General features: G+C 33.2%; 1 protein-coding gene across 1 annotated transcript in view; it reads left to right on the top strand.

Moving 5' to 3' along the window:
- Bckdhb (branched chain keto acid dehydrogenase E1 subunit beta) overlaps positions 1-19,446 on the top strand; it is a 205,353-nt gene that overhangs the window by 143,453 nt on the left and 42,454 nt on the right. The window contains exon 9 of the mRNA XM_046432189.2: positions 5,115-5,201. Within this exon, the coding sequence (XP_046288145.1) occupies positions 5,115-5,201 (87 nt within the window). The remainder of the gene's footprint in view (positions 1-5,114; positions 5,202-19,446) is intronic.

Raw genomic sequence — 19,446 nt, 5'->3', positions numbered from 1 at the left:
TTCTCAGTTTACACTTTCCTACAATATTAAAATATCTGTAACCCCATCACTAAAATCCTTGCCAAAATGGACTTTTCAGGACTTTTTCTGGAGCTCATGGCTGTTCTTTAGCACTGGTATTTCTCCAGTGGAGTCTCAGCCAGTGATCCAGTCATGTGTGCAGGTCATGCTGTTTAATAGTGGTTACGGGGCAGTTATGAACGCATTAGTTAGCCTGTGATTAATTGTGAGGTTTTGCTGGCTAACTTGTCAGATGCATTTGGCTGCTAAACATGAAAATGCTCAAAATTTTATCTAATTCATTTGTGTTGATATTTGAAACTCAACAATATCTGTAGCATTACTGATTAATATGTTCTCGATTAATGAAATGTATGTGTTTGAATTTTATCCTTTGTTGTGCTTAAATGTATATTTGGAATTCCCCAGAAACTGGTAAAGGCCAGCTTTGATGTTGCATTTGCTTTTCATTAGCTTTACATTTAGATATCCAAAGTGTTATTTTCTTACTTTATCTTATCAGCAGTCAGAATAGGCTGGTGAACTCGGGATGGTAAGATTAAATTATCTGTAGGGAGAAAATCTTGTTGTAGATTTTGAGTAAGAAATAATACATACATTGCTTTTTGAATGTCACTGTTACACTTTCAGTCATATGCAAACCTAATGGTCTGCCTGTCTGTATCATTTTCTCCTGAGATGACAGCTTAATAGTTTTCCTGGTTGGATTGTGTTAAAACCTTTAAAGGCTACTTTCACTAAAACATATGTCCAACGTTTGGGCAGCCAAAGTCTGTGCAGTCATTTGAACGGAGTACAACTTAGCTCTGTATAACCACAGGTATCTCACTGTTAAAGCTACATTAGCATACATGTACTGAAATATCACACAGTACCCATAAATGTGTATGGTTTCTATGTTTTTCCTTATTAGTCAAAAATAAATTTAGATTTAAAACAGAAAAAAATTACATTAATGTGTCATTAGTTTGGAGTCTTATTTCATAATTAAATTGTTCTGCGACGTGCTGAAATATGGTTTTGCATTATCTTAAAAATATTTTGTAACTAAAAATAAAAATAAACTCAAAGACCAAACCAAAACAAACAACAACGGCAGAACAGATTTTGCCAAGAAAGTAATAGCATAAATAATTTTTAAACAATGCCATGGATCGATCATACAGTTAAGTAATTTAACGTAATAGATTTTGTTCTGATTAATTCTCTCCAGTGCCTACCATGCTCATAGTGTTATATTAGATATCCTGCACAGGTAGCTTGTATTTACCTCCATTAATGAAGACATGAATGTAGAAAACAGACAACAGGGGAAATCCTGGACTGGCCAAGTGAGGTGCAAGCTCTCTTCCGTGTTCCACCAGCAGGGGGTGCCATGCCACGTCTGTTGACAGAGTTGGAGTTGTGTGGTCGGTGTTGGGGTTTTGTTTGCTTCCCTTGTGTTAGGATGCTACGGATGCTCGATGGAAAAGATGACTGCTTGAGATGTTGAGAAAACTCCTAACCTTTCAGAACTGGAAAGTTTTCTTGACAGATCTTCAAAGCCCCTCCAGGGAACAAAGTCTTTTTGTGTTGGGGTAGAAGTCATAGTGACCAGTTACTCACAGTCCTAATCTTTAATTGGTTTAGCTTTCCTGGTGCCATTTGTCACCTCTAGCTCATTGGTGCTCCATCTGCTGTAGGCCAGAGTCCAGGAGCAGTTCTTAGTGGTAAAAAGTTGGAGAAGCAGATATTGGAAAATCCAGTCTTATGTGATCTTTCCTGGCTTTGATGGGTTCAGCTTCCATATTGAAAAGTTATTTAAACACTTTTAATTTCTTTTTCAAGTGGAGAAATACATGTATCTCAGAAGAAAACCTGAAAACTTTAAAAAAATTATTGTCTTCCAAAGAAAATGAACTTTAAAATATTATAATATTTATATCTATAGTTATTTATTTTTAAAAAGTTAATGGCAATTTCCATTGTAAAACACCATATTAATTTTTACTAAGTACATCAAATTACTAAATTTGGTTAGAAAAATTTCCTGGCAGTTAGGCATTATTTTACCTAGATGTATAAAGATTAAAAATCTGTTAATAGTTGACAAAAATACCTAATCAGAACATGTAATTGAATCACAAAGAGTAATTGAGAGAGTAACATTCTTTTCGGTTTTCTAAATGTGTAATGGTCTCAATATTAATAAAGAGTTAATTTCCATAACAGTGCAGAAAAGCAATCTTTAGGAATTTTAGTGAATTAAATTTAAGAATGATAAACATATATCAAGCAGAATTTTTATTACACTGAACAGGCAGAATTAGAGAACTCTTCAGGCAGTTCAAGTTATGCTAATTTGAGAGTATGACTGAAAATAACCAGTGTTACTTCTAAATGTTAGCATTTTGAAAATGTTGACCCAACATTTCTTTATAAAATAAATTTTATTTTATTAAAAATAAAATATTTTATAAAAATAAAATTTATTTTATAAATTTTAATACTTTTCAGATAATGGAAATTATTTTTAAGAAGAAAAACAAAACTTAAGTGCTTTCCAGTTTAAGAGAAACAGTAAATAGAAATTGCTGAGCATCGACCAGGGCACAGAGCAGTCTCTGTGACAGTCGTTGATGATCGTAGTCACTTCTGACGCTTCGCTTCTCACACACTGTCCCTTTCACTTGTTTGTGTATGGTGGTGATTTTCAAAAATTCAAAGTGTGACTGCTTTGTGTTTCCTCTTTCCTTCTAGTTCTCGGTGTTTTAGAAATTTCTGGACATGGGGAGCTGTTTATGATCCTGACATGTAGCAGATCACAAAGAGAGCAGAAGGGGAAGACTGGCTCCCTGGGTTTTTAGTGCTGGAGTCTGGGAATTAGGATTTCCTTGTTTCTGAAGCTCATCTTAAAGGATTATTATTTTTTAAAAAATCATTCTTTTTCTTGATATGATTATGACTAATGTCACATACATTTGTTACCTTAAATATTAATTCAAAGACTTTCTTTTTTTAAAATTTTATACTTACTGAGAATACTTTTGATAACCTAAAAATACATAAAGTAAAAAGTGAAATGGCTCTTTTGCACTCATCTGCCACTATCATTCCTCAGTAGATACCATTTTGAATAATTTGGAATGAAATGTTGTAGATATTTATACATGTAGGCTCAGTATACATGTTGAAAAGATGTGTTTCTTAGTGTCTCCATTGTTGTGATTTTTTTTTTTTACAAAAATGAGATTATGTTGTCCTGTAACTTCTCATTTTACCAGTTGACTTATTAATTAGGGGCATCTCTCCACATCCTCACTCTTTTTCATGACCACATAATACTCCACTGCTTTGATGTGTCTTGGTCTCCAGTCTCCTTAGCCATTTCCCTGCTGAAGGACACTCAGGTCCCAGATACCATCTATGTACTTATGTCATGTTCCATGAATCCCAAACTCAGGAAGCTGTTGTCCTGGGGCATCTATGCTTAGCTTCACTCTAGAGGCTGTGGGAAGTAGGCCATCTGTTCTGATTGCTTGTTGATGTTCAGGAGTCTTTCTAAATGTTGTCATTTGATCTCGGATATGCCTGAGCTTAGGTAAAAAGGACCAGTTCATTGTGTGGGCTTTTAGGGTAAGAGCTGCATTTTTATAGAAGTTTCTTATTTCTACCTGCAAGAAATTTAAGATGTAACATTTTGATGGATGTTAGCCATGTCATCCTTTTATGTTGGCAGAGTTCTCAGTTTCAGAACTTTAATAAAGTTGATTGTCAAATCTGTTGTTTTAAAATTGATTAATCTTAAAAGCAGAACATCTTTCAGACAATGATTTGAAGACACATTTTTTTTCTTGATGTGGAGTATTTCTTTCCAAGTCCGTATGTTAAGATTTAATTTGTGACTTTTGCAAATGGGATAATTATTCAGTCATAAAAAGCTAAATACCCATACTCCAAGGTTAGTATTTCATTGGACGTGGGGTGATATTCATTAAGGTGTTCATAAAATTTTATGCTCCTCAGTCACTATTTACTTAGTAGACACGGTAACTTATTTTTGTCATGGCTACTGGCCATATCTTGGGGTTTAACATCTGCTGGTTGAAACTGCTGCATATTCTAACTTCAAAACTATAATTGCCTAGAATGAATGAAATCTTTTATTTTAGACACACAGTTTTGCTTGGAAGGTTTCATTTCACATTCACAAAATAATAGCAGTGATTTTTAAAAAGGTGATAACAAATTGTCTGAAGTCTAGAGATAAAATCACCACTTCTCTGTGGTAATATGGTAATTGTTCAGTGTATTTTAAGCAGTAACTTTCTGTTGGTGTTAATAGTTTCCCTTACAACACAGCTAGCATGCTGCTGGTGATATCATAGCTATACTTTTTGATTTATTATTGTACAGAGTATATCGTGCACAGTGTGAGTAACCACACTGAACAACTAAGAATATAGCCTTATTTTTTGTGACCTTTTTTATGTTACATTGGAACTGTGGACTTTTTTCATGTTAATTGGAACTGTGGCCATTAAGCAGATTTTATTGCACGTTAATGAAGAGAGTCAAACCTTTTTACTTTTGTAGTAATTTCTTATTGCTGTTTTCATGAATATCTTATTAGACTTTTTCCTTTGCTCCAAGTTTTTTATGCTATTTTCGCGTTTTGCTTATCCAATAATATATCCCAACACTCTTGTTATTTATATGCAAATATATGCCACCACATATTCCTATTATTCTTAAGGTCATGTGAAGAAAAATAATTGATACTAAGATATGAAAACCTGGAATAGTTATTGTACTTATAACACAAAATATCCTATAATAGACATGTGTTTTAAAGTGCATACTATATACATTTAAAAATCTCAATTTTTTTGTACTAGGATTATAAGCTATATTGAAAAATTTTTTAACAGTACAAAAATCTGAAGATTATCCAGTCAAAAGGGAGTTGTAACTTTAAATTAGAGACAAAATTGACTGACTGATTTTATATTATTTACTGAATTTAAATTTAATCTCGTTACTGAATTAAAACTACCATTATATATTTTAAATATGTATTTGCTTCAACATCAGGTTTTCCTTTTCTCTTTCAGTCTGTGATCAAAACAGGGCGGCTGCTAATCAGTCATGAGGCTCCCTTGACAGGCGGCTTTGCATCAGAGATCAGCTCTACAGTTCAGGTAGTAACTTGTTGGCACTGATTTTAACATTTGTGCAGTGGTATGTGCTTTATTCCAGAAGGAAAGGAACTACTTATCATAGTATATAAAAATGTGCACTTTTTAGAAGTGTACATTTTTCATTCTTACTGTTCTGTACTTTAGTTAATGGTATAATTACATCTTATAGATTTAAATTTAAAAATAAAAAGGAGAAATCCTTTATGGGAAGAAGAAACTTTGAAATGAGTTTAATAATATTACATTTGCTGGGTTAACAAGTAAAGAAAAATCTTTTAAATTTCAAACCAATAATCCTCTTTTAATAAAGCTTAAGGTTGTTATGAAATGGGTTGATTGTGAAATTGATCTTAGATTTTCTTAGCCTTCACCTTCCAAAAGTGAATACACCAGAAATCAATAATTTAAATTTCAGTAAATAACTATGAAATAATTTATTAGTTTAATAATTAAATTGTTTTGTTATCAGCAATGCTTTAGAAATGGTTTAAAATTTATTCCTTTTTTAAATGTTCCCTTAACATATCAGAAAAAATACCCTATATACCTCTTTGAAGGATTTTTACTTAAAACTTTTATTCACATTTGTATCATAGATATGCATAACATAATTTAAAGGAGTTTTATTTTTCCTGATTTTTTAAACTAAAAACATTATTTTCAATGTGAAGTACATGCATTTTAAATTCAGAATTTCTTACAGCTTGTAAATATTTTACTTCTCTTTACTGGTTTTAACATGTTTTAATTTTTAAGATACAAGTAGAGAATTCCTTTAAGAGTGTGTGGATTAATAACTTGATATGAAATTATGGTAGTCAAATAATGGTAAGAATTTATTTGTAAGATTTTAACAATGATTTTTACCAGTAAAATATTTTAAGTGCTAATTATACAATTATATTTATTTTTAAATTAGATTAAGCAAATTTAAGCCTAAATGTTTCCAAAGCTAATTCAAAATTATCTACAATTGCATTCAATCAAAAAATTTTACTGTTACTTTTGTAGTATATAGAGTCACTGAAAAAATTAAGAAAAGCAAACGTTTGTGTATTGTAGATATGTGTTTTTCTGTTTATCTAATTAATATTATTGAAATGCCACAGGTAACTGGTATTTATGTATACTTTATTCATTGAGTAGCATTATATACTGAATTTGTAAAAAATGAGAGTTGCAAGAATGAAATCACTATAATACCAAGATGTTATTTCAAGCCAGAGGCAAAACTGGAAAAAGAAACGAGATTTTCTGACTCTTAGTTAAGATGTGGTGTATTGAACCATTTAAAATCTTAATGATGGTTGCTAATAGAAACTTTGACCCCCCTGCTTGATTTTGGCCATTGACTGCTTATTGTTATATTTAAAGTTTCATTTGCATATAATTGTATAGGGAAAACCAGGAGGACACAGTTAGAATTAGAAATTATAACTTCTCTCGTGAAGTTTGCTTTCTCTAAGTATGCTTTTAAAATTTGATCTCCATAAATTATTGGTAGGCTGCCATAGACTATAATATATTTTTCAGACTGTAAAGGATTTGAATGATGATCTAATCTAGTGTCTCTTGGTTTTGAATAATATGTAGACTCATGTTTGTGGAAAAATGTCTCTCAAGCCCCAAGAATATATCAGTGAATCCCTGTTTGAGAAACAGTGTATTGAGTTTAAACATAGTCAGCTAACACCAAAAATCATAAATAAAATATCAAAATTATGTATTGAAACTAGTGACAATATTGGGGGTTGTCAGTGAGATTATCCAGAATATAACTGTATTTATACCATACAAAGATGCTATGTCACGGCATTTTGCAATCCTCTTAGACCCCCAAGAAATCCTCAGATGTCCACAGTCTGTAGTTGGAAAGATACTGATCTAAACTCGCCGTATTCCTTTTACAGATAAGTGTTTATCATCCAGAGTGCTTGTGACTTACCCGTTTTTATAAAGACAGGGAAGATCTGGAAGTAGTACAGGAATCCTGAGTGAACATTAAGTGTGTGCATATGCATTCTTTATTCAAAGTCCACTGTCCCCCAAGAGGAAGATAGAAATTTTGGATTCATTATAAAGTGCAGTACTTTCCATGGTAAAATTACTCAACCAGTGAACCAGAAAATGAATTAGGCAATACTGTAACATTTGTAGAGAGATCTGCATTTAATATTTTGGGTAATTAGAATTTTGATTTATTAATATGCGGATGAATTTGAAAATGTACACAGTTGTTTTTGTTTAATTCAGATTTTATTTGTACAAATAGAGTGTAGGAAATGAATTTTAATACATCTTAGTGAGCCTGATACGTGTGCCTTTTGTGACTTTTATTTGTTGATAAGGATAATTTAAAAAAATAATCATTTGAAAAAATTTTAATTCTTATTTAGTAATGTTTCTATATAATTTTGAGTGATCTGAATAGTGAAATCTACTTTTCAGTAATTGTTTAATGCACATACTCAACTATATGCAATGTACTATATACAGCATCTTCTCCATGGCCTTGTTCTGTATTATAACACTTGTATCAAATTACCAGTGCCTAGGATTGTTTAAACTGAAGTCACTTAAGTGTGAGGTGCAGTTGCTGTCACCACTTGGAATGATGGATATTTCTGTATTTCTTTTGGTCATATATAACTGGTAAGATTAGAAAAGATAAAACAGGGCTAATATATTGAAAGCTAACTCTCTGAGATGGCAGGAAAAATGTACACAGAGAATGTGTATTGTTGTCTTGGAAAAGGAGCTTAAAATGATGGATGAGAATGATATATAAATTTGAGTATGGTGGATTAAAATGTTGAGATATTCTTATTATACCAATGAGTCTAAATTTTATGTGAACATGAGTAAAAAAGATTGTTTTTTTGTTTTGTTTTGCTCCACAGGCACTATTTTGTGAAAGAAATCTGATAGTTTTTCAAAAACCCCTGGTTAATCCTGCAAAGTTGCTCTTAAAATGACCTTTGAAAAGAACGATTATTAATGATAGAATTACTTTTTAAAAAATACATTAATGTTTGAGAATGCCTGAAAATCCAAAATATTGTTTCATTTGAAATTTAAGTCTCTGCCCACATTTAAAAAATATTTCAGGGAATGCAGCCCTACAGAGAATATCTATTTGAGTTTACAATTGGTATTTTTAGATAGAAAATTTACAAAGTGCTACCTAAAATTAAATATCAAAGGAACATTTTTTATAGTGTTATTTTGTTATTAGCGTTACTATTATAGATTATTTTTAGCAATACAGATAAAATATGAAAAGAATGAATATAAAATGTAGTCATAATTTATTTACATAACTCTTTAATTGACAGCAGATGGCTCTTCCATCAGACAAGGAGTGCTGTGTCCACATCTTAAGTTTCTTCATACTGTAGCTTCTTTTCCATATAGTTCTTTCTTTCTTTCTTTTTTAAAATATTTTTTAGTTGTAAACGTACACAATGCTTTTATTTTATTTATTTATTTTTATGTGGTGCTGAAGATCAAACCCAGTGCCTCACGTATGCTAGGCAATTGCTCTACCACTGAGCTACCACTCCAGCCCTAGTTTTTTTATTTTATTATTAAAAAAAAATTGTTTATTTTATTATTAAAAAAATTGTTAACTATCTTAGCATAAGTAAGGTAAACTCACAAAACCAACTAGACTTTATTGATAAGACAGAATTTTAAGTATATTTGTTAACAGTTTCTCTTCAACTTTGTCTCTCTATGGAAATGAATGCTTACGAAAATAAAAAACAGGGCAATTAATCTAAGACTGATTTCCATTTCTATTGGGCTTAGTCTGGGAGACAGAACAAGCTGAAGTCTGGTATATTTGGCCCCCCTCTGGGAAAGATTTCTTGGTCGGTCATCCAAAGCTTCACTGTCTCTTCCCATCTAATTTTACATTCCCATCTGTTCTCACTTTGGATTGAGGGAACTTTTTCCTTCTTTTCTTTCTTGTAACACATAGAGAAAGTTGAAGTCCTTCTTGAAGGTGTGCCTTGTGCACCCTGATTTGTGGAAAAGTGCAAAGACAACAATGTGTAGGTAATTCACTGACCTTGTCATTGTGTAGGTCGAGCCAAGTTTTCTTTGTTTCAGATAATTACGTAAATTAATTTTATGTGATGCTTGTCTTCCTCAGCTTTATGCAACCACAGAGTTTTTTAAAAAATGTCTTTCCTGTACAAAGGAAGCATCAACCTCATTAATTTTAATATTCCCTCAAACTAATTTATATTATATATTCTAGAATGCAGTGTTCAACACAGGCATTATTTATTTAAATGCTAAGACCAAATAATCTGTAGTATTTTTTGCAGCTTTAAGTAGCCTAATTTCTTTAGGCATTGAAGAAACCAACCTTTATTATTAATTTTTGATGCATTCCTGTAATGATAAAATAAGCTTGACTCTGATAATAATCGTGTGATAATAAAAAATAGCTTATTTATTTTTCTTCTGGATTCAGTTCTTAATAAGAGTGCCAAAGATTTTAGGGATTGTGGTTGGCTTAAAGGTTTGCCTTTTTTTAAACACATGGAAGCAATAAGTCTACAATAAAGAGTCCAGTTGGAGAGGATGGTAAGTTTCCATACCATTGTTTTATCCTTTCTGTGCGGTCTCTTTTCTGAGAATAAGGATTCAAAAATTGTGCATACCAACATATATTTCTTAAGGTAATCAGATTCTGATAGCTTGAAGGGATTTTTATTGGTCCTACATGAATCATTACATAAAAGGAAAGTTTCATAACTTTCAATGAACGGAATTTTGCTTTTCTCACTGTTCATGTTAGAAATTTTTATTCAAAGGAAATTTTTTTTCTTATAAACTTATTACTACCAAATGTATAGGTACTGTACTTAAATACATCAATTTGAAGAAGAGGAGAAAAGGTCCTAAACGGTCTGGAGTCTTTACCATTGTGAAAACATTTAAGATCACTGTGTTGATAAATGAAGAGTTTGGAGAGCAAACTGGGGGAATAGCAGTAATTTGATGAAAATTTTACTGCAACTGTGTGCTCTTAATTAAAAAAAAAATTAGCAGTGATGAAAACATTTTCCAACAGCCGCAGATAAAACAATCAGGAGAAGTAAACTTCTGTGCTAAAAGGTGGAGCCAGAGCATCAGGAAAGCAGAGAAACTGTGTTCAGATGCAGGAGGGCCTTTTTAAAATGTGATTTTGCCCTGCAGCTTGTTGAGTATTCTGTGAACAGCTTCTGTGGCCACCGATAGGAACCAGTCTAGATCCCTCTAGGCATGTGTTGTGGATGGGGCTACTTCACGACTGTTTGTCATTAAACCTGTGGTCTACTCTTGGTTTTCCTCTCTTTCCTGATCTCCTTCTTGAGTCTTTTGTCTTTACTTGTTAGTGTAAGAGGGACCAAGTTTCTACCACAAGCCTCTCCATGTCCCCATTCTTTTCTGGGCAGTCTCAGCCATTTGCTTGGGCCATTCTTTCTTCCTATTTGAAACTTTCCAGTTTAATCTGCTGTTGAGCTTTAGATTGAAAATTCTAATTTCTTGCTAATTCTGGTGGTATTAAAAAAATTTATATTTTTAAAAAAGATTTATTTGGAAGGATTTAATCAGGAAACAGTGTATTTGTCAAGTTTTGGAACTCAGCTTGTGACAAAATGATATATTTCTCTGTAGCTCTTTCTGGACCTTTTTAACTATCTCTTTACTGCTCTTGTCTCCATCCTCTTACCTCTCATTACATTTCTATCCATTTAAAAAAAAACACACACACATAAAAAATTGTCCTCTTTGAAATCTTCCAGTGGATCTTCTCTGACTACAGCAACAGGACCTTTGTGGCAGCGTCCAAGATCCTGATCAACTCAAACCAATGTTTCCAGTGTTATTTCTTACATCCTCTTATGATTCCAATGTGCTGATCACACTGGCCAACTGGCTATTTCCTGAATGATAATTCATTCTTATGACCATCCCTTTTGAGTACTTTGGGTACAGCCTTGATATTGGCATCAAACTAAGAAATGGAGTTATTATTTTAGACACTTAGAATTTATTAGAAAAAAATAAATAATAAACAGATAATTGTAGTATGGAACATTCTAGGACACAGAATTTAGAGGACTGTAGGATTATAAAATAATCAATTGACTAACCCAATTGCAACAGCTAAGTTAACTCTAAGGCATTTTTTTAATTTAAAATTTTATTTCTAATAAATAATATAGACATTTATGGGGTACAGTGTGAACGTTTTGACATATATATAGTAGAATGATGATATCCAGCTAACATATTTATCATCTCACATACTTATCTTTTTTGTAGTGCTATTATTTAAAATCCATTTTTTAAAAATAACTACTTTTTTCTCCCTTTCTCTTCTTCTCTTTTTGCGGTACTGAGGATTAAACCCATGTACTCATGCATGCTAAGCAAGCATTCTACGCTGAGCAAAATCCCTCGACCCCTAAGTTTACTCTTGGAGGATGAATCTGACCCTGAGAGTTAAGAAAGATGGGTGGGTATTTTAAGTAGAGGGAATAATATGAGTCAGGGGGCTCATGAAGTATTTGCTTTTCCAGTGTTCACCCTGGTTTTAGAATAGTTGAAGAATAGCATACATGGCTGTAGCATGGGGTAAGAATTGAGAAGTAGGTAAGAATTAGATTCTGAAGAATCTTAAATGTAATGTTAAAGAATTTGTTTTATTTGGTGGAAATAGTGATGACTGAGTAGAACCAGCTCCCGTGGATATAAATTCCAATTTTTTTCAAAATATACTTTACAGGGTTGGGGTTGTGGCTCAGAAGTAGAGCACTCGCCTACCATGCATGAGGCACTGGGTTTGATCCTCAGTACCACGTACAAATAAAATAAAGATATTGTGTCCACCTATAACTAAAACATAAATAATTAAAAAACATACTTTACAGAGTTCCTGACAAAAAGGAAGTAGTAGGAACTCGAAAAATAATGGTCATAGTTATTATCCTTACTTAAAGCAAAGGTATATAATTAAAGGACTTTAAGCAGGACATGTGTAAAGATGGATTTACAAATTTGGAAAACTCTTTGGCAGTTGAGTTGAGGATTCACTGGGGAAGGAAGAAATGGAGAGTCATCAAAAAGCTATCTGAGTAATCTAGACTTTATAACCAAGGACATAGGAGTAGGGTTGGCAAGAAAGATGAATTTTAGAGAGCAGGAAAGAGAATCCGAAGGAAAGACTTGTTGTTGACTGATTAGATGGGAATGGGCCAGAAACTGAAGGAGGATGGTGGATGGGCAGATGGGAGTCAAGAATAAGGCACACCTTGGTTCCTTGGTTGAATGCTCTCTCTTTCTTTTTTCTCCTGTATTGGGGATTGAACCCAGGGTACCATGTATGCTAGGCAAGCACTCTCCGCTGAAATACTTCACTAGCCCTTTTATTTTGAGGCAGGGTCTCACTGAGTTGTTGAGGCTCCTGTGACTTGTGATCCTCCTGCCTCCACTTCCTGAGTACCTGGGATTATAGTAAGCGTGTGCCACAGAACCTCGCTGGATGGTTTCTTAATGGCAGTGTGGTTTCACCGAAATGGTAAATATCAGTGAAAAAAAGGTTTAAGCCTATCTATGAAACTGTAGAATTTGATATATGGATGAAAACCCATCACTGAAGCTCAGTAGAGCCTCTAAAGTATAAGAAACGATTAAGGATTTATTATTTCCTGGTGATGAGTGAGTATAGATGTGATTATGCAGAAAGAAGAGAGTTTCTGAAGAAGTAGTATATTAACATTTAAGAGAGAAAAAAAAAAGGAAGAAGAAGAAGAAGAACCATGAAAGAGGATAAGATGGAAGGAACCGGGAGATGCCATTACAAAAGAGAAACGGGAACAATTTCACCATGGAGTACCTAGTCAAAGGTGTTACATGCTTCCAGAGTTTGTCTCCTAAGGACTGATAGTTGTACCTTGAATGTACAACTCGAAGACATTGGTAACTGATGAAAACAGAGGAGTAAGTAAAAGCTTGAAGTCTATAGTAGTCTATAGACTACTCTTTTAACTTGACTTTTAAGGAAAGGAGAGAAATAAAGTACAGTCACTTCCCTTAGCTATGGTTTCACTTTCCATAGTTTGTTACCATTGCTAACTACAGCCTGAAAATATTAAGTGGAAAATTCCAGAAGGAAACAATTCATAACGTTTATAGTGCAGGCCATTCTGAATAGCATGATGAAATCTGTCCTGGGCTGTGAATCAAACCTTTGTCCTATGTACCTACCTATACTGTACATGCTATTTATCCATTTGTTAGTCAGTAGCCCTCTCTGTTATCAAATCAACTGTCCTTAGCCATCTCTGTTATCAATCAAGCCACCTCTCCTGGTATCATAGTGCTTATATTTAATTAAGCCTTATTTTTACATAATAATGGACCCGAAGCTTTAGATTATTGATGTTGGGAATTTTATTAGATATTTGATATTAGAATTCTTTTGTTTTACCATTTTTAAAATTTTGTGGTTTTTTAAAAATTTTTTATTTATATATGACAGCAGAATGCATTACAGTTCTTATTACACATATAGAGCACAATTTTTTCATATCTCTGGTTGTATACACAGTATATTCACACCAATTCATGTCTTCATACATCCACTTTGGATAATAATGATCATCACATTCCACCATCATTTAAAACTCCATGCCCCCTCCCTTCCCCTGCAACCCCTCACCCCTATTTGTTTTATTATTATTGTCTTCAGTCTCTTATTGTGCAAAACTTTTAAGCAATTTATAATTCATCGATTTATCTTAAGTACATATACATAGGAAAAAACAGTACTGGGAATTCAACCCAGGGCTTCCTGCATGCTAGAAAATATTCTTGCAGATCAGGAGGGTCTACTCTAGTTGGAAATAGGCTCAACCTCTTAATGCAGTTTTCTCAGTGAAGAATGCCAGTCTCAATTTGAAGCACTCCCTGGAAACCTCCTAAGCTTCTTTTTTCTCATCAGCTCTTCTTGCCCAGCCACTAGGAGGACTTTTAGTCTCTCTCAAATCTGTCCCCGTTTTCCCATTTCTCTAATAAACTCTAAATGAGCTTTAAAAAAGAAAGGAAAGCCACAAAACCTAAAAGAAAAATGTAGACAATAAAATATATTAGGATGGGTAAGAAGTATTTCAGCAAAATATTTAAAAGTAGTAGGTTTAATCATATTGTCACAGATCAATATATTTGTATAAAATTAAAACATTTCATATGGCAAAAAAAAATAACACAATTAGAAGGAGAGTGACAACTGGGAATGTGTTAGAACACATGGCAGAACATAGCATGTGTACTCTATTAAGTGTTCTTAAATGTCATTAAGGAAATTAATAGAGTTTCTATTTAAAGTCAGAGACTTGGGCCTGAGTAATCTGTCTGCAAGCCGCAGGCGAATGGCAGCCTGGAATTACCTGTTCTATGGCTGAATGAGCTGCGGTCAGTCGAAAACAGGGATGCCCACCCGCGCCTGCAAGGTAGGCAGACCGCCGCCCGACCCTGCAAGGGAAACTTTTCAACTATACAAGAGCAATAAAAATATATAGGGGGGAAAAATTTTTCAAAAACACAACAGTTTCACCAAGCAGAAAGAAACGCAAGCAGTATGAAAAGACAAGGAAAGAAAGGACCACAAGCAATGCAGGTCAACTCAACTTTAGAAGAGGTAACAGCTGCAGCAGATGGAATGTCAGATAAAGAATTCAGGATATACATGCTTCAGATGATCTGGAGTATCAAGGAAGACATTAGACAGCAAAATCAGACAATGAAAGATCACTTCGACAATGAATTACACAAACAAATCCAGGAAGCAAAGGATCAACTATACAGGGAGATAGAGGTTATAAAAAACAAACAAACAGAAATCCTAGAAATGCAGGAAGCAATAAACCAACTTAAAAACTCAATTGAGAATACTACCAGCAGAGTAGAACACTTAGAAGATAGAACATCAGACAATGAAGACAAAGTATTTCAACTGGAAAAGAACATAGACAGCTCAGCAAGACTGTTAAGAAACCATGAGCAGAATATCCAAGAAATATGGGATAACATTAAGAGACCAAACTTAAGAGTCATTGGGATACAGGAAGGGACAGAACTCCAAACCAAAGGAATGAGCAATCTATTCAATGAAATAATACGAGAAAACTTCCCAGACTTGAAGAATGAGACAGAATCCCAAATCCTAGAAGCCTACAGGACGCCGAATGTGCAAAATCATAAGAGATCCACGCCTAGACACATTATAATGAAGATGCCCAACATAAAGTCAGAGACTTACATATGGGTAAAATGAGATATCAGCATCATTTCCTAACCATGACAGTGACACCCTTTAAAAACGATTTATATTTTGTGCTGAGATGGTACAGGGTGAATGTAGAAATTGATTCACCTGTCCAGGGAAGTGGATTTTTGGAATGTATATTAAGACTTTTCAAAGTGTATAGACCTTGACTCAGTAATTATAGCAATTCTCACTTCAGAGTTACACACAAAAATGTGAATTCCTTGTGTGCTGTTTATTTGATGGAGGAATATTGAGAACTACATATTCATGACAATAACAGGATGTTTGTAAGTTACGGCTTAGCTATACAGTGAGTGTTAGGGATTTATTAAAATCATTAAAAGAGTAGTTGACAACATTTTCACATTTGCATGGCTATAATATTAATTGATATAGACATACATCTAGGCATACAGAAACTTAGAGTAAGAAAATACTTTTTTTTCGTTTGTGTTTTCTTCTTAGTTATTTTCTCATTTCCCATGTACATAAATCACTTTTATAATAATTAACAGCTTTTTTGTAATTAGATGTTTTTAACCACATGACATGGTTAGCCTTTTAATTCTTGCTTGTTGTTTTCAATTTAAAAGCCCATTGTGCTCATAAAGGTGATTTTTAAAAGATTCGATTTTAATTTATCCTGACGTGATTAATCATGTGCATTTGAGTTGTGAGAACTGCCATTTATGGTGATGATGGTTATTCAGAATTGTGATGTGGGATTGTTGTAAAACCAATGAAGACCCAATGCATAGATTTAGTTCTTCTGCAAGTTAATGTCCTTCACATTGCACAACACGTATTTGATTCATTGCTTTTATTATAAAAAAGTGAAAGTTGCATTGTATTGGGATATTTAGATTATTTATTATTATTATATTATATTATTATATATTTACCAATGAAGTTTCATAGACAATTTATAAAATAGGATCTCTGAAGAAAAGCATTCCTTTTTTTGTTGTTGTTTTAAAAAGTTACAGCAGTTTCTATGATTTGAAACCATTACATGGTATTTTAGTACTTGAAGAGTTGTAGTTTCCATTTGGTACTATGATCCTTGAAAATCTGGTTGTATCCCCAAAGAAAACTATAGTTGATTTAAAATATTTTATTTCCTTATTTGGTGTGAAACAAATACTTGTATTTAAAAAAAAAAAAAACATATATATATATATATATATATATATATATATATATATATATATATATATATATAACCCTGTTTTAAAAAATTTTAAACTACAATGCCAGGTAGAGTGGCACATGCCTGTAATCCCAGTGACTTGGGAGTCTGAGGCAGGAGGACTGCAAGTTCAAGGCCAGCCTCAGCAATTTAGTGAGGTTCTATACAACTTAGGGAGATACTATCTCTAAACAAAAAATAAAAAGACTGAGGATGTAGCTCAGTGGTAAAAGCACACCTGGGTTAAATCTCTAGCAACAAACCAAACTAAACAAAGCTACTAAAAGGTTAGTTTAAATTTTGTAAATGAGAGCAGAGAATATGTCTGTGAACAACTGGCCAACCCTCTTGACCATCTTGCACAACATTTTAGGCAAAAGCAAAGCATAATAAATTTTCCAGGAAATGTCAGGCATATTTTATCAACGTTGTATTAACAATCAGCAACAGGCTGGGTCTGCCTCCTGAAGATACAATTAAATTTCTCAGTTAATTTGTCATGCCTTTTGGTAGGCAGTTATATTTGTGATGTTGAAAGCTCATTTTATTACGGTAATTTAGAATCATTAAACTTATAGATCAGATGAGTTTATGTTTTATTGTAAAGTCCATCATCGATTTCATGAATGAGTTCACACTCACTGAAACATGGTTAAGTTTAAAACAAACATTAAAAGAGATTAAATACTGCTAGTGAATTTTCTGCCCAATTTGAATTTAAACACTTGTGAAAATTAAGACAAGTAAAAATCAGTACTTATTGCAAAATATAAACAGCTGGCAAATGAAAGCTATAAGCAGAAGTCATCTAGTTTATAATTGTTTTGACTTTTCAGATCTATCAATATTAATGTAAATGTTCAAGATGTCATTTTAATTTGCAGAAATGTGTGAAATTTTACATTTGATTGAGGAGTGTTGAATGTTTGGTTATTTTCTTTCAAGTGAAAGAAGAAATTTTATTTTTACTTCTTGATCCATTTGAAGAGTCATGATTTTCTGATTTAATCCTTCAGAGGACTAATTAATATTTACTATTTCAGATAGTTTTTTTATTCTAGATGGCACAAAGAATCTAATTTGTCTTTACTGAAATTATGAGCTGAAAATGGTATGATTCAGGGCGATTTTTAAAAAAGGTCCAAATATTTATGTTCTAAAGTATGCTTTGGGTGACTAACACTTCAAAATCCACATTTGTATCATCCGCAATTGTAGTCATGCCATTAGTTTTTTTAAAAGCCCTGATTATTTTCTGTCTTTTGATGAAATTAGTTTGCTCTCTTAATAGCTATAGTTCTGCATTTTCTTTTTCAGATCAATTTTAAAATCCCAGCTTCAAATAGTGATAGTATAAAGCACTCAGGTGCCTGTATTGTTGAGTGTAGAGGATCAGTCACAGGTTATCTCAAGTTTTCCCCAAGATGGCTAGTACTTGTGAATGTGCTATCACCATTTCTCTCCTTTGTTCTGCTAGACTTCATTTCTAATATCAGTAGTTAACTCTATATTAGCAGTTAAAGGAATTGAAGCATGGCATTACCTTACACTAAATTTATGCTATACACTGATTTCTACCTACACGTGCATAGCAGACCAACTTGAATATATTTTGTGAATCATATTCCAACGTCACATAATCCTATACATTTTATTAAAACCAGCTTTATATGGCAGTTCCAGAAACAGTTCAGGCACATTAAAATAGTGAAGTACTGCATAAATGTTGATAAAGCAGTCTTCTAATGTGATGAAAAGTTGAGTTGTATGGTCAGCTAGTAATTTACTTAGTAAATTATTTATTCATTGCCGTAAGAGTAACCTACTTTACAGAAATAGGACACTGACTAACCTATGTTCAACAATGAGACATGAACTAATTTCAGATACTTTTGCCACCCAGAGAACTATGATGCTTTCTCCTTTCTTTCCTCTGCCCTGCCCGCCTTCTTGCCCCCTGAACCCTTCTTCCCTTTCCCTTCCTGGCAATTGTCTCCTTGCTAGCCTCAGCAAACATGTGGATCTTTGCAGGAAAACTGTAATTCTACTCTTACCATGGAGAGAGTGAGCATAATTTGGGGTAGTTTGCACTTATGAAATCTCTCTCAATCCTGGCAAGCAAGAACTAGAAGAGCTTTGTGATAGTGGATACAAGTTAAGGGTTGAGTTTGTTTACAGGAAAATCTTCCCCCTAGTAGTTGACCAAAGATAATCCTTATTTTTTGAAAGTTCTGAACATTTGTAATACTTTTGAAAACTGATCTTAAACTCAGTCTTCTATTATATGAGTGGTGTGGATGTGTGTGTGTGTGTGTGTGTGTGTGTGTGTGTGTGTGTGTGTAGCAAGGGAGGTTGTTCTTCCTACATTGCCTTTTCATCCTAAAAAAATATATGAATTAACTTTTTAACTGATGATTTTCAAAATGGTGCAATTGAATGGGTTTGACATGAAACATGGGACATAAGACATGCTGATGCTATTAGTTTCCTCCAAGGTTCTCATAGTTAACAGTAGGCTTACTGATACTTTTATAGGTCAATTCACTAAAATTAAAATTGGCAGGAGGTAGGGGTCAGTTCAATACATAATTAAAAAGACATTCTTAAAATTGGAAATAAGGGGAAAATTAGATAGGGATCCATAAAGCATTTTAAAATAATTTCTCCTAAGACTAAGCTAAATGTTAACTCTCTTTCCTTTGGAACAGATATCCTCAATAAAAGAA

The sequence above is a fragment of the Marmota monax genome, unplaced genomic scaffold, assembly GCF_021218885.2.
Source record: "Marmota monax isolate L192 unplaced genomic scaffold, Marmota_monax_Labrador192_F-V1.1 WCK01_AAM20220418_F8-fsc00013, whole genome shotgun sequence".
In the NCBI taxonomy this organism is placed as follows: Eukaryota; Metazoa; Chordata; class Mammalia; order Rodentia; family Sciuridae; genus Marmota; species Marmota monax.
The sequence above is the reverse complement of the archived record's forward strand: the minus strand, read 5'-3'. Positions and strand labels throughout refer to the sequence as shown.